At 36.5% G+C, this 22,932-nt stretch overlaps 1 protein-coding gene across 1 annotated transcript in view; it reads left to right on the top strand.

The window, feature by feature from the left end:
* LOC101854392 (adhesion G-protein coupled receptor V1) overlaps positions 1 to 22,932 on the top strand; it is a 108,504-nt gene that overhangs the window by 17,178 nt on the left and 68,394 nt on the right. The window contains exons 19-43 of the mRNA XM_035968175.1: positions 77 to 206; positions 859 to 1,079; positions 1,524 to 1,744; positions 2,475 to 2,643; positions 3,636 to 3,850; positions 4,656 to 4,780; positions 5,070 to 5,343; positions 5,483 to 5,777; positions 5,988 to 6,229; positions 6,713 to 6,973; positions 7,440 to 7,577; positions 7,853 to 7,858; positions 9,463 to 9,735; positions 10,272 to 10,481; positions 11,161 to 11,284; positions 12,736 to 13,023; positions 14,873 to 15,045; positions 15,587 to 15,845; positions 16,298 to 16,420; positions 17,089 to 17,207; positions 18,728 to 18,906; positions 19,494 to 19,668; positions 21,149 to 21,307; positions 21,490 to 21,859; positions 22,233 to 22,358. Of these exons, the coding sequence (XP_035824068.1) occupies positions 77 to 206; positions 859 to 1,079; positions 1,524 to 1,744; positions 2,475 to 2,643; positions 3,636 to 3,850; positions 4,656 to 4,780; positions 5,070 to 5,343; positions 5,483 to 5,777; positions 5,988 to 6,229; positions 6,713 to 6,973; positions 7,440 to 7,577; positions 7,853 to 7,858; positions 9,463 to 9,735; positions 10,272 to 10,481; positions 11,161 to 11,284; positions 12,736 to 13,023; positions 14,873 to 15,045; positions 15,587 to 15,845; positions 16,298 to 16,420; positions 17,089 to 17,207; positions 18,728 to 18,906; positions 19,494 to 19,668; positions 21,149 to 21,307; positions 21,490 to 21,859; positions 22,233 to 22,358 (4,875 nt within the window). The remainder of the gene's footprint in view (positions 1 to 76; positions 207 to 858; positions 1,080 to 1,523; positions 1,745 to 2,474; positions 2,644 to 3,635; positions 3,851 to 4,655; positions 4,781 to 5,069; positions 5,344 to 5,482; positions 5,778 to 5,987; positions 6,230 to 6,712; positions 6,974 to 7,439; positions 7,578 to 7,852; positions 7,859 to 9,462; positions 9,736 to 10,271; positions 10,482 to 11,160; positions 11,285 to 12,735; positions 13,024 to 14,872; positions 15,046 to 15,586; positions 15,846 to 16,297; positions 16,421 to 17,088; positions 17,208 to 18,727; positions 18,907 to 19,493; positions 19,669 to 21,148; positions 21,308 to 21,489; positions 21,860 to 22,232; positions 22,359 to 22,932) is intronic.

Here is a 22,932-nt window from a genome sequence, read left to right as displayed (position 1 = left end):
TCAAGTGTTGATAAATGTTGATAATAGACAGCCCGTTGGTTTCCATATATTGCTTTTCTTGTCTCATCAACCACAGGGGATCTTATTACTACAGAGGACTCCACAGCTACAATTGTGATATTAGCCAATGATGATGCTTATGGTGTGTTCAAGTTTGCTCCCCCTGCCCAGGGAGAAGTGGAGGAAGGCAGCACAGTCTTTTTTGAGTAAGTACTGCTTCATTCCTTCAAGTTATGGCTTGAAAGATATCTACCCTTTTCAGTGATCTTTTACATTCCTCATGTTTGATATACTGTGATATCTAAGGTGATTTTCATTCTTTTGTGTAGATATACACTCTTTGACTCTCTAAATGCTAATCCTGATAATTTCAATTTTCTTCAACACTGGCAGTGTCCAAACCCAGGCCATATTGGTACGGGATTTCCATGCTGATTATGGCATCGCAAAATTATTTTTTTATTGGACAATTTCAACTTGCGTATTTTAAACAACCAAAGCTACAAAAGGGGGGAAACACTGGAGAAACGAGTGAAAATAACTCTGAAAGCAACAGAGTTCCAGCACGTATCTTATAAGACTTTTTTTTTACACAATGACAGCTCAGTGTTGTACAGGATTCACAGTGTTTTGGAAATGATCTCAACGGTTGATTCAGATCATATAGAACATGAGTTAAGCAAAAGAAGTGACACCCAAAGAAGTTACTTATGATGTACTGTCTTTTAAATGACCATGTCTGGTCTTTTGTTTCTTTTTAGTACACTTATTTATGTTCACTCACATTTATCACTCTTACATATAAAAATTGAATGTACTGTGAAAACAACAAGAAAGTATTCTGGTCTTTTATTACAGCATCATTCGTGATCGTGGCACCTTTGGATCTGTTCGTGTTTTCTGGGAACTGAGGACTCTGAATAACATCAAACTCGCACCAAATGATGGGTTTGAAGTCACCAGTGGTCAGATGGATTTTGACCCTCAGGAGAGTCGCAGACCTTTGGGTATTACTCCTTTGGCAGATGAGGTTCCAGAGAAAGCGGAGCAGTTTTTGCTGGTCCTTACACAAGTGGAGGGTAATTTACTCTTTTGTTACTGTTCAATACTTTTTTTAGATAAGGCTTTAGCCTGGTAAAAGAGGTATTGTAGCGGTAGACCAAAAACATGTTATTTAGAGAAGTTGAATAGATGAGTTACAAGAAGAAAAGATTAGGATAAGACAGGTTTACAGATGTCTGTTTATGATCTGGCCCTGTAAGAAGAAACAGAAGCAGAGTTTTTGGCTGGGATGGTTATGTCTTGAATATTAAATATATTTGTTACTTTTGTTTCTGGTCCAGCTATTCCTGGGCTATTGGCCTTAAACCATAAAATAATTGGTGAGGGCTGTCTTCAGTTTTTGTGAGGTCCCATAGAGTGCATTCTCTGTCTGACTGTGTGGGAACAGAATAAATAGACGAATCATCTAGCTGGAGGGATTGGTCACTGTGTCTAAAACAATACTCTTGCACTCCTTTCAGTTCTGTCTGGGCTAGATACAGCTGGGTTGGCGTCTCTGGCTAGCAAAGACCTGGTAGCCACAGTCAATGTTGCTGCCAGTGATGATCCTTATGGGAGGATGGCCTTTGCCTCAGAGGCGAGAGAACTGAGTGTGGCGGAGGATGTATACCCTGGCAATGAAGCGAGCAGGCAGGCAAGATTTGTGGTGGAGAGAAGGCAGGGGACACAGGATCAAGTGAAGGTAAGCTAAAACTGTTATTTCAAGTATATTTTTGTGCTGTTTTACAATTTACTGTGCTGGAAATCTTGCAATGGAGGCAGCCAGGGGTTTCTACCCTCCTCAAATGAGGGTCTCATGCTTTTTTTGGCTTTTAACTGGTCATTTTCAGCAAGTTTTCCATCACTGACATAGAACTTTCGTTTGAGCATCATCCCCTTCTGACATTTATATCAGAACCTTTTTGTTGAAGAAAAATGTTAATTAATGTACAAAATCAATTCACCCACATGTCTATATTAATGTTGCTTTGTTACTCTTTGGCGACCTAGGAGAGAGAATTTTCCTTACTTCCCTTCCTTGTTGGATGTTAAAGGTCATCATCAGTTCATATTGGAAGAACTGTTAATGTTATTATTATTATTATTATTATTATTATTATCATCGTCATCATCATTTTCATTATTATTAGTGTTATTATTGTTATTATTACTATTATTACTAGTGTTACTACTACTACTATTATTATTATTATTATTATTATTATTATTATTATTATTATTATTATTATTATTATTATTATAGTTATATTACTATTATTATTGTTATTGTGTTAGTTTGATAGGATTACCTACTCATTGTTCTTTGGTATTTGTACCACACATGAAGCCAACAGCATATTTCAGTCTGTTACTTTTAACCCCATACATTGTGAACTCGTGTGTCATTTGAGATTTATCTTCCTTTTCCTCAGGTCCTATGGGAGATCTTCTCCGACCAGGTGGGAGGGAACTTGCCGCCAGTTCATGACCTTTTGTTCATCAGTCAGTGGCCTGGCTCCATGAACGATGTGACGGAAAAAAGGAGACTGGGCACAATGACGCCAGCACTGCTCTTTTCTGGAGCTTTTGGTAAGAAAAACAGTTTTGTTTGAGTAATGATAAGTCCTGATAGGGTTATAAGATATTCAATAGTAAATCGAAACCCCTTCTATTTTCAGAGTCTTGAATTCATTCAAAGATGGCAAATGGAAGACTCTTTAGAGATCACGTGGAAAGTTTTTATTTTCCTCATGTTTATGCCTCTGTTGTCTTGCCTTTTTGCATTTTACTAAATGCTTTTTACTGAAATCTTAAAAAGATTCAAAGTGCATAATGTTATTTCTATTGAAATTGCATGACATTCTCGTGTATTGAATTTTCTTTAAGTATCATTGTTATGATAATGATATAATAATAATGATAATAATAATAATAATAATAATAATGATAATGATAATGATAATGATGATGGTGATAATAGTAATAATAATAATAATAATAATAATAATAATAATAGTAATAGTAATAATAATAACCTAATAATAATAATAATAATAATAATAATAATAATAATAATAATAATAATAATAATAATAATAATAATAATAATGGTAACAGTAATGATAATAATAATTCTAATAACAATAATAACAAAGCATTTTGACAGCACATACCCCAATTCAAGTGTACTTTGAATGTATTTAAGATTTATAATTGCGACTGAGTCTTTGGTATTGCAAAACATCCTCAGTTTTCTAAGAATTAAGGATCAGAACAAGCTGCCATTCTGCAAGCTCCCAAATGCTAACATATGTACACGATCTTTCACTGTCTTAACCAGGCACCCATTTCAACCTTTCTGAAGTAAGGAAAATTTGTGTAAAGTGTCTTTCCCAAGGACACAATGTTAGGCCAAGACTGTGAATAAATAAAAGTATTACATTTTATTTGTACTGTGGTCAAAATTTTTTGAGAAGGAGATTTTTGTTGTGAGTTTGTACACTTTCTGCTTAGTCTCAGTGTTACAGGTTTCAGCCGTAAATATTTTTAAGGGAGTGGTAAAATTTCATTTTAATATGTATGGGTCTTTGCAGGTTCATATGTGACAGTTGCTCAAAGTGACATACCAAATGTCTCTGAGGCCACAGATGGTTTCACGCTCTCAGCATGGATTCAGCCTCTGATTGCTGCCAATGGCTACATATTTGCTCACTGCACTGCAGATGGCTTAACGCACTTCTACAGTTTGAAGATAACAACCTCAGATACTGTCTCTTACCTGCAGTTCAGGCTGTCTACACTTGCGCAGGTAAAATAAAAAAAATAAAAAAATCAATTACACTTTTATTCGTTCCAGAAGGGCACCTTGGTTTACAATGGCAAACATACATATACATAAACAAATACATATTACAAATACAAACATACGTAAATACATTCATAAATACATACATAAATACACAATATTACACAATATTACACAAATAGAGTACTTTGGAATCTAAATGTTTAAATGATATATAAATTTATTCTTATTAGTGTATGAAACTTTTCTTAATCTGGAGCTAAGAGATTTAACAGGCTCATTTATTTGTGGGCTCTTCACTCTCTTCTCTGTTTATATTTTTATTTTGTAGCATGCTTAGATGTAAATAGGTTTGTTCATGAGTTATTTGTTGAAGCATTTCCTTTTTCATATTTAAACGAAAAAATTGCACTCATTAAAATTAGGTACTCACTTTCAACAGTGCTATGTAATGATTGTCTCTCTTAATTAATTCTTGGACCTTTGAGGGCCTATTATTTTTCAGAGATAAGATGTTTGTGTCTGTCTTGCTCTTTGTTTTGATGGATGTAAGGTGCAGGAATCAAATTTTACCAAAAAAGAAAAATGAAATCATTGTTTTGACTGGTTACCCACTTCCATGCTGGTTGATACCTCCCTCCACCCCTTTGTGAAGCCACAGAAGCCGTCAATTATAAGGGTTTGTGGGCTATAAGCTATGATTTTTACTTGAGGTTGTGACCAATTGAATGATTTAATATGTATGTGCTGTTTGAATTTTTTGTTATGTAACCTTTGCCATTGTCTTTTTATCCTGTTTCATGTGTAGCCTTCTGTTGTGATTGATGTGGAGTCCTCAACTGTAATACAGGATGGGCAGTGGCATCATGTGGCAGTTGCTGTTGGAAACACTAGTGTTGCTTTATATATTGATGGCAAGGTTGTTGGAAGCAGGTGGGTGTGTTTGTATGCCTTCATAACCAATCCAATGATCTGCTTTGTAGGTTTTGTTACTTCCCTCTGTTTTCAGTGTTACTTGAGGTACTTTCTGAAATATCAGTTTACAGGGGTTTTATGTAGAGCAAAAGGATGCTACAAGGTGGGTTTTTTTTTTACAGTGTAAGCTATATAGGTCATACTTAAGATAAAACAGCACACAACTGTTGGTCTGAGACTACATAGACCTGCTTTCTGTATTATTTTCTTTCTTAGGAATAGTGTGATATGGGACTTGAAATTTTAAAAGGTACGCTTATTTGAATGTTAGTGTCCCAATTCGAAGTCTGTTCATTAATTGTCAATTTCAGCATTTTTTTGCTTCTCTTTACAGAGCCATTGTTGAGTCCTCAGTCCCGACTGGTGGAGTGTTACTGGTTGGAGCTCAGCCCCCTGGTACTGACATTTTTGCTGGCTACATGCAGGATGTTAGGATTTTCATGAGAGCTTTTGAATCCAGGTACTGTTTCAAAATTCATCTTTCATTGTGTTACCATCATCGTCATAATGGCTGTCCAGCTGTTTACATAGATATATAGCCATTTTTCAATAAGAAAAGTTAAGGAAAATTTGCTTTTTGGGCTAAACTTATGGTGATCACAAATGTCGTTGGTTCTGGTGTTTTAACAGTATGAATTGTTAAATCATTTTTAAATTTTGCATTACTTTTGTCTGTGCAGTGCGATTGCTGAACTGTATGCTACTGCCCCCACGGATGACATCAACCCCATCTCAGGGACTCTAACCTACGGGTCTGGTGTGCGCAGCCAGTCCTTCTCGATATCGTCAGTTCCTGATATAGAAGAGGAGGGCAGGGAAGTGTTCATTGTGGCTTTGCTTGATGCCACCGGGGGAGCTACTCTTTCTGTTACAGATTCACGGACGACACTATCAGGTGATTTGCTTATAATTCTTCTTTTGCTGAGTTATTCACAAGCTTTGTCTCACTCTTATTGATCTTGTTAGAGGACTCCTAGATATTCATCTCTTGCAGTCGTGATTCTGATGTTAATTCATTGATTTGGAAAATTATGTTTTTTCCATTTATTCAAATATTCTTGGTTTTTGTCTTTACTTTTGATTTTTATGCAATGATATGGCTTGTGTGTCTGTAATTTTCTGTCTGTTGTACCATTTAGAGCTTGAACACTATTTCTTTTCACAGTTCTGAAGAGCGACAATGCAAATGGATTGTTTGGTTTTGAGCAACAGTGTGTCCCTGTGAGGACTCAGTTTGAAAACGAGACTGTGGTCTGCACTGTGGTCCGTGACCGTGGCGATGACGGCTCAGTGACTGTGTCCTGGGTGGTTGAACAACGGCTTGGGCAAGGCACACTGGTTGATGCATCTGCCGATTTTGAACAGAACAGTGGGAGCATTGTATTTGGGCCTGGAGAGCGAAAAAAGGTCGGAACTAACTCCCAACTTTTTCTACTCTCATTGCTAAACATGGTCAAATGGACTTATTTGTTTTTCTTGCTACATCAATGATATTTCTGTTTGTCTGAGTAAGAATTTTAATGTGTTTCATAGATGTTTGTTAAAAACAAAAAGGCATTTTTGAGGCCTATAATACTCTTATTCTTGTTGGAGAATTTTTAACCTGCAATCGGTCAAACCTGACCGAAAGAAAGACGTTGTTTTTGCTCCTTTAGTTCTTGAATTTTGGAAGAAAGAAGTAAGATATGATGAGTGCACATTTTGCAGAGATGTAGTCAGACTATCAACATTAAAAACAGATATGGGTTTTTTTAGTTTAGTATGGGGTTTTACGGCGCTCGCAACTGCATAAGGTCATATGAGCGCGCAGGATAAGGGTTTGTGCATTCAATTGTTTCTGTGCCATCTGTGGGAACAACCTGTTATCAGTTGCTTTTTATGCTTTCACAGAATTTTGAGGTGAGAGTGAAGCAGGAAACAACACCTGAATTGGATGAAATTTTTCAAATTCGTCTCACGTCTGTTACCTCAAGTGATGGCTTTGTGGGGTCTACCAATGTCAGTGGTGCTAGCATTGATAGCACCAGGGAAGTGTCCCAGCTGGTGGTAGAAGAGAATGATTACCCGTACGGATTGTTGCAGTTCTCGGACCAGCCAGGGGTTATCCCAACGTCAGGAATAATGATTGAGCCAGTGACCTCGACTGTACAGGTAAGTCAGAACTTATAATAATATTGTTTTAAAGATAGAAAGGGTTATATCACTGGCTTTTGAAATAAACTTTTTTTTGTTCTGTTAAACTGAAAGGTCTTGCATGATGTCACATAACGGAGAAGCCAAGAAAAGCTTTCCACCGTATGATACCCCTACCTTCTTTTACTATTGTAACACAGTTAACCAACGTATAGTTTTCAGCATTTGTACATCTCTTACTCTCTCACTTGTATAGCATTACTCCATGGAGTATTGGCTACCCTCACTGACCTGAAAGTCTCCTTTCTTCACTTCTACCTTCTCTATATCTTTGCTGCTATAACCTTTCCATTTTACAGTTTTTGCTTAGTTCATCCGTCTCTCCATAGATGCCTTTTTAATTAATATGTCTTTACGGTTTAGGTGGAGAAGTTGATTTCTTCACACCTTAATGTAATTTCTTTTTTGAAATTCTGAATTTTAGGTCTCAGTGAGTGAAGAGGGTGGCTTGATTCCCTTGATTGTCCAAAGAGCTCAGGGCACGCTGGGAACAGTGAGGGCAGAATGGCGAACAACCGACAGAACAGCGCTCAGTGAAGGAAAGTCGCCACCTGATTATGTGGTAAGGAATAACAGTTGTATTTGAAAACTATATATCCAAATGTAAATTCATTGTTCAAAAAGGTTTTAATGATGCAATTTTCTATCGTGTAGTCAAGGATAAGAAGAGAAATTTGCTGTTATTTATTTAATATCTCATGTCCTTGAACGAATAGTAATTTGTATTTCTGCTTTATATTAAGTTTCATTCAACAGCGATTTAGAAAAGTTTTTGTTACTACTGACAAGTAAAAATTTGTCATTTTTTTCATAACATGAATTTTTTTTTGTTCATAGCTTGAGGTGAGTAAAATGTCCTGGTGATGGGTTGTCATTTGTAGCATTTTCTGTTTTTATGAATTGCTTCATTTCCTGGTCATTCTTGCAAAGGAAAGCAGTTATTAATTTTTTTAGAATTATTATTATTTTTTACCATTCTCTGTTTTTGCCTGCTGTATTTAAGGATGAAAATGTTAAAAATACAAAAGCACTATTAGAACTACGTATTGTGGTTCCCTTTCTTTCTTCCCAATTTGGTTGCGCGAGGTGATTTTTTTTTCAGACTGTTGTTGCTGTCTCATATGGTGTGCCAATTAGTGCGATCAGGTCGGGTCGTCGGGTCAGGTCGTTTCTGGTGGCTTCACTGTACACCACAACCCCTTTCCGATTGTACCCGATGACCTGGAAGTTAAAGTAGATTTTGACCTCCATGGCTTCCAGTGCCCTTAATTTGGCTATCCCCGACTAACAAATCAAACCGACCCAACCCGACCCGACCGCGCTAGTTGGCACTCCCTGTAAGATTTGGAAAAAAATCTTCCCTTCTTTTCCACACTGTTTCATTTTAGCTTTGGACCCTTGATAATCAAATAGGCATGATGGATGGGGATTTTAGGAGAAAGTTGTGTTTGTAAGAATATGTTTGTCTCTCAGATAAGTCTGATTATTGTTTGGAGTTTTATTTTAACTTTTTCTTGTACTTATTTTTTTGACTTATGATTTAGCTGACACTGTAGAAGTGTTAAGCTTAGGCATCTTTCAAATACCTGTACAAGAGTGCTAAGGTTTTGGTTTTTGGGTTTTTTTTCCACACTTTTCTTTACCAAACAGGCAGCCTATCATCTCTATTTTGTTTTAATTTTATTTGTAAGTTTTGATTTGAAAATATTGGTTAACGTCAAAGGAAAAATCCCTTTTTTTTTCAATCCTTATCTTATTAAGTTATGTAAATTTGTTATAGGCCATTCTGTTTTGAGGAAGAAACTTTTTTATACCCTGCTTAAACTTGTGAATGGTCTTGAAGTTATTATCTTGTTATTTACCCATAGAGTTAACTTTGTGGCTCCCACTGCTACTCTCTTATGCAATAAATAAGATACAGTGAACGACATGCAAAAAGTGAAGTGTTATTTCAATGTACCTTATCCACAACTGACTGTTTCTTCATTTTATGCCTTGAAACTGGCATTTCCTTCTACTGCACTTTAATTAAAGTTTTTCTACTTCCAAGAAATAATGGAGAAAAGGCAAAGGAAGAAAAATATTCTTTATGTGAAAGGAGAAAACAAATTTATTTTCTCTTGCCGGGTTTTTTAAAAATATTGTTTAATCAATTCGTAAATTGTCAAAAGGTAATTCCTCTCATGCATCTACATGTACTTTTATTTTAATGCAATGCCAGAAAGTAAAGAAAAGAAGCAAAAAATGGTATCTTTAGTACCTCTAGCTGTTGTTTTAATTGAGGGCTCCTCTTTAAATTTTTAAAGTCACGGTAAGATTTATTTACAGAACTTGTGAATGAATGAGAGTATCATTAAAGTTTTATAGACAGAAGAGCTATACATATTACAGCAATCTTGCCTTTGACTTTGGTGCATTTAAACAACATTGTGACTGGGTTATTTCAGGGAGCAGTTGGCAGCATTGTGATGGGTCCTGGAGAAATCTTTGCCTTTGTCAACGTCACAGTGAAAGACAACAGCTTGCCTGAAGCTGCGAAGATGTTTGAGGTGGAGCTGCTCAACCCAAGTGGTGGGGCAGCCCTGGGCCCTGGAGCACTGGCTGAGGTCAACATTGAAGCTTCTGATGGGGCTTTTGGCATCTTTCAGTTTGCTGATAGTGCTCTTGATATTAAAGCTCCTGAAGAGGATGGTGATACCTTTAATATTGTTAGACTGCAGGTGAGCTTTGGTCTTCTGGACAATCTCTGTTCGCTATGTTTAAGTAGATCCCATGTGCCTTCTTTGTCTTGTTGGAGGTTACTTTTTCTTTGCCGTCTTGTCTACAGCATGTTTGGTCTTTCCTGTGAGGATCTGGCCACAGACATTAAAGGTCCTGGCTATACATGTGGGTGGAAGTAGGCTACATACATCTGCTGCTGGATTTTTATTGCAGCATCTTTTCCCTTGTTGTTTACCTTATGCTGCTCCATGCTGTGGTTTTTTTTTTACACTGGACAAAAATATGCTGATAGAATGTTGTTGTTGGGGAATTTACACATTTTCATTCAACACTTATCAACTCTTGTTATATGACTGATCCACTGGACAGTATGCTTGGCCCATTTTAGCATGACCAGAACTGTGTCGATAAAGCTGTAAAGCATCTACTCGATCAATCTATTTAAAAAACAGTTTTAGCATTTGCTTTTCTTTGAAAAAAGATAGTACAGTTTCTACAATACTGACACATATGCATTATTACCTGTCCTTCAAAGGTTCTGCGCTTTGGTGGCTTGATTGGCTTGTCTAAAGTCTCTTGGGAAGTCAGAGAAAATGAAGATGATGGCCTTGATGTCATCGATAGACGGGGACTGCTGGAGTTTGAGCCAGGTCTAGCCTCAGCAAACATTGAACTTCAGATTAGAGGAGACACCGTTCCAGAGCTAGATGAGGTTGTGACTGTGAAGCTGATTAATTCACTCGGGGTAAGTCAACATTTATAGGACCCCTGTACAGGTTAAAGCAAGCTTTATATTCATCTTAAAGTTTTGCAAGTGGTTCTCAAATATAAATGCTTTTGTCATGCAAGGGCACATTTGATATAATACTTAAGATATTCATCATAATTATGAATCAATACTTTTCAGTAAAGGTTCAATAGTGTGTCTTTTCATTTACATTCACATAGACAATATGCAACACATAACATTGGATCCAATTCTTGTTGCACTTTCTGCTGTTTTGAACACAGTGAACATTGTTGATTGTGATGAATCTTGTTATCAGTAGTACAATGTACTTCCTTTTTCTACTATAGGCATAAAGAAAAAAAAATCAAGGGAGAGATCAGACGACTGATGTTATCATTAACACAACAAATCAAAACCAGGTTTGCATTTTGTAAAATGCAGTCAATTGTATACGCAAGCCCTTCCCAAAAGAAACAAAAGGAAATTCTAAGTGGGAATGAATCTCAAATTATACAATTTGTGACTTACCTTCTCCTGCTCTGAAATTTTATTTTTATTCCAGTATTGAGTCCTTTTGTGATTTTGTTGCAGTCAGATTTTTTCCCCCCTTCTTCAGGTATGGGTTATTTATCCAGACAAAGCTGGACATATATGTGAGAAATAATCCTTTTTTTCTTCTTTTTACACTTTAAAGGGACAGCTTGGAGACCCTCTGAAAAGAACGGCCACTGTTACAATCTTAGCCAACGATGACCCATATGGAAAATTTGTCGTGCCCTCTTCATCAAGACATCTGACAGTTCAAGAGTCCCTTCAAGGTATGATCGGTATAAACACTGTAAAGTTCTAATCCTTTGATTTCCACATTTTATTTCCAGGTTTCAGTTTCCTTTTTTGTTGTTGTTGTGCTTTTACCTTTATTATGTCAGTGTACTTATCTTCAACTCAAGGATCTTTTAAATGGTTACTCTGACTATGATGGTAAGGAAATGACTAAGAACTGTGAAAGAAGATATTCCTTTCCATGGTATAAGCAGAGATCATATAGTTTTTACGTTTTAACTCATTCGCTACATATTATTTTCGGCTTGTGGACGAATTCTTTTCGGGAGGGCGAAATGAGATGATGACTAGTGCGCAATTCACAGGTCTTTGGGGCCATAAATTCAAATAAATATCAACATATTATATACCAGCATTTTCAGTATGGTTTTTAGAATACACCTGCATTATTTATTTGCGTATTTTTCAACTTTGGTTCCTGTAAGAGGCGATTATGCAACACAATTGTGATTGGATGCAGATAAAATTGGAAAATAAAAAATTTATAATCTCAGGTGAGACTAAAAAAACATGTTTGCACCTAGTCAAATGATACCTCAAAATAACCATAACTGTATATAGAACAGGAAAATATTGAAAAATGTGCAGTTATTTACATACATTCCATAATATTTGTACATTTGGATCATAACATCCGATATTGAAAAAAAAAAATTTTTAAAATAATTTTGAAAAAAGGATCACAAACAGAAAAAAATACGCGTAACTTATATGGAATTATTCAGAATTGCATTTGGAATAAACCTACACATGTCTTGAGTGGTACTTTTTGATTAATTTCACCCAAAAGTAGTGATTTTGGGGAGGAAAAAATATTTTGACTATTTAGATCTAGGCCTAGATCTAGCACTCAAAAATATTGATTTCTCAATTACAGTGCACCGGCAATTTGCGTCCAATAGTATCAATATTATAAAGAAGAGTCCTGCACTTCTTTAGTGAGCAAAATAATTATACATTTTGTTGTGTAAAAGTACTAAGACTGGTGTCTGGGCTATAATTTGGGCTTCGCGATAAAACAAAGTCAAATAAACTACGAAATCATGTTTCAAAACTGAATCAAAACTTCCGATTTTCGGTGGAAACGCTTGACCCGGAAGTCAACATTATATTATGACCTTTATTTTAACATGGATAAGTGGATTGGAATAGAAACGAAGCTAAAATTGAACGTCGGTTCTCGAGCCGCCGGGGGCGGCTTAACGTACTGACGGCACTTGAGCCGCGCCGCCCCCCACGGCTCGGCGTAGCGAATGAGTTAAAAATAAACCAAGATGTATTGTGACTGAAAGAAAAAGTTTACCTTGTTATCAGGTATGGGTAACTTTAAAGAAGTTCTTATTATTTGCTTTTTTATGTTAATTTTGATAATAAGACTTTCTTGATACTTAGTGTACAGCATGGTATGGTCTTTGCTGATTCGCAGACGTTCGAGTCATTGTTCAACGTGAGGGTGGAGCTTTTGGTTCAGTAGAGGTGGATTACGTGACCTTAGCTCGCAGCGAAAATTATCCTTTCCTACCTGGGCCTGTGCTGAGGGCAAGCAGCTCGTCTGACTATCTCCCCACCCAAGGAACCCTCTCGTTCACTGAGGACCAGACAGTGGCGGAGTTCACAGTGAGGATCTTGGATGACTCCGAGCCAGAGCAGGATGAAAGTGTATTTGTGAGACTCACAGCTGTCAGACTGGTACAAGCTGCACAGCTGAATCCAGGTATTTATCTTTTGTAGCAAATTGGTTGCAGCACTCTTTCATTTATGTGATTTTCTCCTTCTTGGTTTCTGGTTTATATTTGCTTCAGTGCGGTCTGATCCATTTACATCTTTTTAAAAAATATTCATTAAAATACACTGTGTTGGACAAAATGTAATTATACTTTCTCACAGGTAAAGCGCAACTTAATGCTGGCCTGTGGTAACCTTTGCATAACAGTTAGATGGTAGAATATTATGTTTTGAAGATTTATTTTTTAAAATTTCATTTGTTGTAAAAAAACCAACCAATTCTATATTTTGAGATGCTCTCTCATCCAGCGTTTGTTGTGCATATTTTTTGGTTCTGGTATGTTTAGATCCTTTACTTATACTTTAAAAAAGGGATGACTTTTAACAAACATTTGTCTTTCATATTTAACTCTTCATGTCTGTAGAGGATTTTCGTTCTGACCGAAGCCTCCCATGCAGGGACTGATCTTATACAGCAGTAGGGTGGGTTACAAAAAAGTCTATATTACTTTCAATCTACTAGGCCCACATCAAAACTTTTGGTATGTTTGTGATCAGAAATGAAAGTTGCATTTATTGGTGTTCATTTTAGATGCCTTTATTGAAGAATAATAATAGACTATTGAAGTAAATGGCCATTAACAACAAAAAATGTTGCAATATTACATAACACTGTTCACACAAATATGGGTGTAACTTTATAAAACTTGAACACAGAGCCAAAGTAAAAGAAGCAAAAATGTTGATATACATTTTAGGATTACATCTAGGGTGGCTGTAGCTTCTTTGAAGCCCATTCTTTTGAAATACACCAAAATAATAAAATGTATCAGAACCCACATTCGGCATGCATGAAAAGTGTAAACACAGCTAGATTTAGATCTAGATTTCTATATATACACACTTTGTTATACAATAAATCAAAGGCTTACATTTATAGTTTTGTATCAATATACCTAAATATGAAAACTGTGTCTTTATGCACATTTTCAAAGTAATTTTGAGTAATTATTTGAAGTTTCCGGGTGTAAGATGAGGTGTACAATAACCACTTATAAAAAAGTCACATTCACATAGAATAGGCCTACATATTACGATGAACTAACCTGAATAGAGCCTCAACAAGATCCAACATCTAGATCTAGATCTAGATTTATAATATCCAAATGGAATGAAAACTTTGTCTCAGTATAATCCAAACAAGAAAACTGTCACTATAATTTTTTCAGGAGCAATCTCCAGCCATGATAGTCTCCCTAACCAACACAAACATATTATACACAAAAAAACCAGCTGTTTGGAAACAAGCCATCAAATCTAGCATACGCGCCCTCACAAACGCTACAGAATGAAAGAACAAACAGAAAAAGACCTATTTTTGGCATTTGCGACCATAATTTCTGTTGATGTCGTGAAATATTAGTTTCGCGTGTATTTAATGAAGGCTAGTGTAGCGAGCCGGTGTCAACGGCTTGCCGGCATCAACGGCTTGCTGGCCAAACCCACTTTGCACCGAGCCGCTCCCACCGGCTCACCGGACATGGAGAGTAAATGGTCTGATCAGACTCAATTCTAATTAGATTTTAAAAACATGTCTGTTAACTTAATTTAAATTGTCAAATCTAGTTTTCCTTGCAGTCATTAAGCAAAGCTTTTCATAAGTCACAACAGAGCTTACCTTTAAATGTCATCATTAAAAAATGTCAGAACCACTGTCTAGATAGAAATGATACACATTAATTGCTTTTGTGATATTCACTGTGTGAAGATGTGGAAGTTTCTCATTCTGACGACTTTTTGAGCAACAAATTTTAGACGTTTCTTCTTTTCATTGTCAGTTCCATCATCCCCTCGGCTTGGACAAAACTCTGAGACCTACAGTCAGATTATCATCGCTAGCAATGATGATGCTAATGGGCGGCTAGATCTATCAGTGTCATCATTGACAGTTGAAGAATCAGATCCCACGCCTGATATCAATATTGTCAGATCAGGAGGAACATTTGGAGAAGTAAGAAACTCCACCTTTTTTGTTTCCAGTGCCAAGTTTTTCTGGTACCAATTATAGTAAAACATAATAGCATGTCCTAAACATTGCTGTTTGCAGTACTGATCAAGTATTTTCTTTATGTATCCTGGAAAGTAAGTTAAACGCCAGAATCAAGTTTTTAGTAATTGTGATGGTAATGATGATGACAAAGTTGGTTAATGATGAAAGTATGATGATAGAAAATGCTGCTACCATTCTTTGAAATTGAGATTAACGTTTTTTTGTCTTATTCTCATGAAAGGAAAGGCTTACTGTTAAAAAAGTATTTTTGTCCCCTGTCCTGATTTGGTGCTGGATATTTGTAAGTTATGTAAAGAATGTGTTAATGTGGTAGTCATATGAGCAAAAATTGAATATTAGCATAACTGTTTAGGTGAAGGTAGAGATCACCATAGAGTTGGCTTTGAGCTAGATGAAATTAAGTGAGGTCTTGATGAATACATTTTGGCAATTTTGTAGTGTATGTCTTGTCATGTATCTATGTTGATTTTCCTCTATATAGGTATCTGTGGGCTTCAGTGTCATTGATGGCACAGCGCGTTTAAACTTGGATTACGTGATCCTATCTTCATTTGTCACCTTGGCGCCAGGGGAAGTGAAAAAGAGGCTGCCTTTGGAGATCATAGATGATAGAGTACCAGAGCTATCAGAGACATTTTCTGTAATACTGACTTCCAGAGTAACTGGGGGCGCCTTGCTTGGAGACAGATTCAGGACCGATGTCACCATATTGCCATCTGATGACCCCAATGGTGTTTTCAGTAAGCACAGTAGCTATTTGTGTAGTCTTGTGACTGGGTTTCAGAACAATTGCTTCAGTTTTGTTTATGTGTTTGATTGTAAAAAAATCTCCTTGAAGGGATGAATAAAGTTGTCTTTTCATTTTCGTGGTCAATAGTATTCTCTGTGAATTTGTGGGATTTGTGTCTACAAATAAAGGATGAGGTGATTTCCTAGGGACAGTAATCTTGATCAGCTACTACTAGTTTGTATTTTTACTGTTAACTTGGTGCAAACCGATAGAAAAGACATTGGAACATCTCTAAGATTTTAACATTTGTTTTATTTATTTAAAGTAAGTGTTTCAAAGATCTGTAAAATGAAAAGATCTAATTAAAAAAAGATTCACTTTTGTCACCATGTATTACATTACATTGATAACATTTTCTGAAGTGAAGGTTGATGAATTAACAGAAATTTTTTTTGTTCCCAGATTTTGTTTCAGAGGGCATGACTGTAGAGGAAGGGAACCAAGCAGTGAAAGTGGAAATTACTGTTATAAGAACTGGTGGCTCCATTGATGTTGTTGCTGTTGGCTGGGAAGCTTTTCTCAATGGTAACATTTTTCTTCACTATTTCGATTGTCCTTACTGAACTGAAAACAAACTTTTTGTTACTATAATGCTGTTGATAAGAGGGAATATGTTTTTTGCTTCTGCTGCGTCAACAGTGAGTATCTGAAAAAATCACATCAACAGCCTTCAAGGCTTTTGAAGAATAAGACTGCACCGATCATTCTGGTACTATGCACAAAGCGAATAATTTTGTAAGGCAAACTTAGGTTTTGAGACTGGTTGAAACTGTTTGTGTTTGAAAAATGATATTTGTAGTGTTCTATTAGCCATTGTAATTTTCTTTTCCTTTATTTTATTTTAAGCGTTTTAAAGCCTTAAAAACTTGCTGACTGAAATAGGCAGAATATGTGTTGATAAATCATCAAAGTTGAGTCAGAAACATTTGTTGTGTGAAATGTTTTTATTAATAACATATTCTTCCATTTTTTTACTTATTAAATTGTAAACAAAGTATTGTAGTCTCCGTTATTCAAGTAATCTGCAGACGTGCAAAGTTCTAAAAAAATGGTTGTTTGTATTGTTATTTATGTGTGCCCATTAGATAGCTAATCATTTGACAGTGTGTGTTGGTAACCTCATTGGTCTCTCTGATTGTCCATTTGTCCCTTAACATCAGGCAAAATTTTAGTTGAGTGTTTTTAAATTTCAGGTCAAGAGCCAAGTGATGATATTTCCCCAACTTCTGGCTCTCTGTTCTTTGTCACTAATGATGGAAGCTTGAAAATATCACTGAATGTCTTGCCTGATGATGTACCAGAGGGCACTGAGGTAGGTTGAAGCGACGACATAGTGTGAGAGTGTGAGACATGGATGAAAAGACCTCACACTTACAGTACTGTCTGCGACTTTAGTTGCCAAGCCATAGTATGTGCTCACTACTGCTGGGGACTTAAGTCGCCGATGCAACCACATACACTTAACATAATTAAACAACGAATGGATGCACTGCACTGAAGTAAATACCAAAGGAAGTCACTCTATATGATAGCTGAATGGTTGATGAACCTCTATAAATTTTTTAAAGCGTGTTTCTTGGGCTTCCAAGGTTTTTTTAATGTAAAAAATTCTACCTTGGCTTCAGCATTCTAAACTGGTGTGGTACTTGAGGGTTTTTCACTATATGAGCCTTCGGTAGTATAAGTGTTAAAGGCCTTCTTGGAGCTAGAGCCAGTGCAAAAGGAGTAGCCTGTACTGAAAACTTGTTGATATGTTTTTAGTAATGTTTGTATTGTATTTTAATGTTTATTTGTTAAAAATAAAGAGATGCACATTACCGCTGGGATGGTAAAGCAATCTTTAAAAAAACTTCAGTGATTATAACAATTGGTAGAATGATAAAGCTGGACCATATTAGCATTAGCAAAGTCCTGATCTAGCCATCATGCAGCTTATGAGCTTTAACAAGACACTTGGTGAAAAACAAAACAATGGATAATCTTCAATAACCCTCATGTGAAACAAAATCTTCTATCCCTGCTGGGCTTGACCGACCCTGGGATTCTTCTGAGGTGTTCATCTGCCATTGACGTGACTGGATTTTACCTCTGTTATTTCTTGATTATTTTAACAGGTCGTTAGCCTCTTGTTGAATATTTCAGAGGGCAAAGAGTAAAAACTCAATGAAGTTGAATCAGTACCGACAAATTCACGTAAAATATCCAGTAATCAATTTGTTATGTTACGACTTACTTGAGTCTTGGAGTAGTAGATCTAGATGGTAGTTGATGTTGGTGGGGCCCCACCTGCTGGTCGTCTGCTAGTTCTTTGTTAGCCGATGTTACTCGTTTCGGCTTCAGTGAGTAAGTGACCTTCAGATTTCCCGCCGCTTGCACAAAATCACATTAGGTCTCAGTCACGTGATATGTCCCCTAGGCCTATGTCACAATAATTATTATTAAGGTGTGTTCACGCTGCATGTCCTTCTATTCTTAAGGTGCGCTTACACCACACAATTTCACTCAAGGAGACAGGAACATCGCTAATTGATAATATGAATTATTATAGATATTTTGCTCTTGACTTAGAATTAACACCTACGATGAATCCAGGTATGTTTTTATTTTACACTAACAAACTTTAATGCACAAATTCCTTGAAATCATTGTGGTTTTCTTTTGTTTTTCATCTATTGGTCTGTTACTTTCTCTAAATGTGCAATGGAATTGACTTCACTCTGTTTGTTTGCAGACACAAATTTTCCAGGAATTCACCCACCATGTGCATTTCCTTAACCTTTGTTTTCAGTGTATGCTTATCATCAACTCATGTGTTCTTTCCTTGGTTCTTAGAACATTGAGATCCGACTTGTCAATGCAAGCAATGGAGGCCGAATTGGGGACAAAAGTACTTTTGTGCTCACCATCCCCCCAAATGACAGTCCTCATGGCTCCGTTGAACTCTCCTCGGCCGTGTTCTCTGTCCAAGAGGATCCAGCACAAGGACCGCAGTCTGTTCAGATTGTCAGAAGGTAAATCTCGAAAGGAGATGCTTATTGCTTGTTGTGAATAAAGATGTTGAGATCATATAAATCTTATTAATTCAAAGTGAAAGTTTTGATCAGATAGGAGTCATATAAATCTACTAAACTTTTGGGAATTTCCTTATATGGCTGTTTTATTATTAGCGGCCCAAGTTTCATTCTGTTTCGTCCTCAGCCAGCTCGAACTTTTCTCTGCCATTTTTGAAATTTGGGTTGCACAGGAATTAAAAAAAAATCTCTTTTCAACCTCTTGGATTTATCCTTTTAGAGATGCTAGTAAATTCGGAGGAAGTATAATGCAGATTGAATAAGGTGAATTTTGACTAGCTAGAAAATGACCGACATTGTTTTACTGTCCAGTGTATCAAACATGATAAAAAAAGCCAGCAAAGAAATTGTCACATCAGCATTATGTGGATGGAGTGAAGAAAGATGGTGATCACATTTTGGAAGCCAGTGGGGCAGGCAGTAGTAGAAAGAGACTAAAATGAACCACAAATAGCAAAACTTAAAACTGAAGTTAGATAACAAGAATTCAGAAAGCATTCTACCTTAAACTTGTAATTCTGTTTCAGTGGGGGTGTTTTTGGCCAGATCAAAGTATTCTACTCAACGTCTGCTATGACAATTGTAGACATGGTGGAAAGGAACGGTGGGGACAATCTGGACATGTTCCTGGCCCCTGTGGAAGGAGTCGCGCCAGAGCAAGGGACACAGGTGGATGTCAGCAGATCTAATGATACTTTGGAAGTAAGTAGGAAACTATCAAGTTTAACACTTTGCCACCTCATCTCGCCGATCGGCAATCTCTACCACCCACTTTCTTTGGATTTTCCCCAAATTATCTTTACCTTTGATTGCAAGAGTTTTTACTATATGAGCCTTGAGGTGGCAAAGTGTTAATTGATAAGAAAAAATTGTGATTGATCATATGTGTGGTGTTGATGTAGAGCGCAAAGTTATTTTTTTGACTTGTTAACATAGATACAATTTTACGTTTCTTGTTTTCTTTCTTCCAAGTTAGGCTGTTCATTAAATTGATGTCTAAGAAGTAATACTGCATGATGTTAGGGTGTAATACTATTAGCGGAGGGGGGCTACACCCTGAAGTCCCAATTGCTGTAAAAATTTTGGATTTTGATATGTAGGCATTTTTGGCTTGTTCAGCCTCTCTTACAATTATTCCATTGCATAAGAACCCCTAAAGCCTTATTTTTTCACCTACCTCACGAAAAAAAAATCATTAAAAGTTTTCTTATCCATTTAGGAAAAATTTATCTGTCAAAATTGTAGATCTTTTGTCTGCTAGTAGGCATGCAAAATGACAAGGCGTAGGCGTATTCATTTAATAAAACATGTCAACAAAATCCAATATGGCCACCGTCTCCATTGCAGATTTTTAGACTCCTCATTATGCTTGTTATATGTGTGAAATTTGGTAAAATTAGATCCACTAATAGGCGAGATAACCTTCAGTTGTAGGTCCTCTCCCCTCCCCCCCCTCCAAAGTGACCATAATGTTTTATTCTTAAATGGACTAACAAATACAGCACTGGATATGAAGATATTTTCTTTAAACAGAATGCTGTGTACAAAATTATTGTACCCGTTTATTTTTAAACTGTTTCAGCTTAACCCTCCAAGCACTATAACTAACTTGGTAGGTGAGCCCAGTGTAAATGAAAACTGCTGTGGGCTGCTTATTACTTAATTTTTCAGTTGACTTTAGCAGTATAAGGATGATATTACAGACTTACTGCTTTTAACACGAACTTTATAATCTCATGAAACCTTTGCTTTTTTTGTTGTTGCTGTGAAAAGTCTTTGAGCCCATACTAGTGCAGCCACAGACCCATTGAATGCTCAGTATGAACCTTGCTTTTTTGACACTTTGTGAATACTTTATTTTGTTTGTCTGATCACAGTATTATTTTAAATGTGAGGTGTGCTGACAAAATGAGTTACTTCTTTCGGATTTTAGCCATATGGAAATTGATACATCAACCTAATGGGTGGAGTTTGTACAATTTGAAAGTGTGGAATAATAAAAGACACGGTAGACTTGAACAAAATGGCATCAACTAAAAATCCTATAAATCTGACCCCAGTGTTGCTTTTCAGCCGACATCTCCATTCTTGGATCGCGAGAAGTAACTCATTTTGTCAGCACGCCTCACAAATGGATCTTATGCATGGATAGATCTAAATTTTGAGGTTTTTTTGTCTTCAGAGTTGTTCTGCAGCATGCATTATGACTTCACAGTGCAGTAGTTTTCAACACCAGAGGACTGAGACTGGAATTATATGCTCATGGTTTTCCACAACATTTGCCGCCTCGTCTCTATTGGCTGGAGCAAATTCAAGCTATTATGAAAAAGAAATGGATAAAGTAAGTCTTTACTGTTGTTTCTTGCATTGAAAGTTTCACAAATGAAACTAATTAGAAATGATATCATAATTGTTTGTGTGTGATTACATTCAGCTTTGCTTCTTTGCTTACAGTAGTTCCTTTTCAGAAACTGTTTATACTTTGCTGCTTATACGAATAATAATTTGCTTTATTTTGTATAGATCAAGGAACTTGAAATGGTGCAAGCCAGACCTGGAGAAGACTTTGATGTCGTCACTCAAAACTCAGTCCTGATGGAGGACGGTCAATCTACGAGAAGCATCCCTGTCCCTGTCATCAACGACGCTTTGCCAGAACTTGACGAACGTTTCTTCCTGAGGCTCACAAGGATTGAGGTTAATGACCAGGACCTGACCTCTAGTGATGCACCGACCTTGGGTGAGCAGACGGAATCCATTGTTGTAATCAGTACCAACGACAACGCTTTTGGTGCCTTCCGAGTGTTCAGCCCATCAGCTGGTGAAGGAGTGCGCCGGGTGGAGGTCCAAGAGACGGACAGACTTGCTGTGGATCTGATAATTGAGCGGCAAGGTCAGTCAAATGCTTAGCTTTTGTAACTGGTGAATTAATCATTTTGTTGTCAGTTGTAATGCACTGGGTTGTATTTTTTTTTTGCTGCTTTTGTTTTGTTGCTATAAAATGAAAATTTTTAGTTCGTAAAGATTTTGATTACATAAGAATATCTAAGTGAAATGATTATGTAATTTTGAAATATTAAGAAGTAATATATGATAGTTGAGTCGATGGGTCAAAAGGATCAGTTGAGAATTTATTATTTCCAAGCCCTCAACTCGTTATTCTTTGGCGAAATTATTTGAATTTGATATAATTATATTTTTGTTTATGGGGCTGAAAAACATGATCTTGAGTTGCCAATCTTTGACAATGATATATTTCTCTGCAGGTGGAAGCATTGGATTAGTGTCTGTGGAGTGGGGAGTCAGCCTGTCAGGGAGAACTGCCACATATGGTCAAGACTACATTGCAGATGGAGCCACACTGATATTTGACATTGAGCAGACCAGAAAAGGTATATATTTTTGTCATAATGGCCATTCTCTATTGAGAGGAAGATACGATTTATGTAGTCTAACTATTTTCGTTCTCTTTTTTCATTTTTATTCTTCTGAACAGAGCCCAGACTGAACCGTGTAATGCTGTTTCGAAGAACTTCCTATCAGGAAATGTATACTCCTTCTTAAATAACTAAGAATTAATGCTAACCTCTTATTGCCATGTTTTAAAGTCCTCTCTTGACTGATAACAACAATAGCATCAAAGTCCTCTGAGATTGCCTGACATTATTGATTTGGCTTTGATTTATTGTGAAAATAATCCTGATGAAGGCTCATTGAACATTTAGAAATAATTTGTATGATCTTTGAAAAAATTTAGAGTCATATTCTTAAAATTACTCTTTTTATTTCGTTCAGGGCTCAAATTTGTAAAAGAGATGAAAATTAAAACAATTCTTGCTTAGTGGCTTTAGAATCTGCAGTGTTCCTTGTCACGGATGTAGAATTTGATTTCTTCAAAATGGCATTGAAAAGGGAATATACTGAAATTGCACCATTACTACCTGCTGAGTGATGAGCATAACATCT

The sequence above is a fragment of the Aplysia californica genome, unplaced genomic scaffold (genome assembly GCF_000002075.1).
Source record: "Aplysia californica isolate F4 #8 unplaced genomic scaffold, AplCal3.0 scaffold00043, whole genome shotgun sequence".
In the NCBI taxonomy this organism is placed as follows: Eukaryota; Metazoa; Mollusca; class Gastropoda; order Aplysiida; family Aplysiidae; genus Aplysia; species Aplysia californica.
Note: the sequence above shows the minus strand (reverse complement) of the source record. Positions and strands in the feature narration are given on the sequence as shown.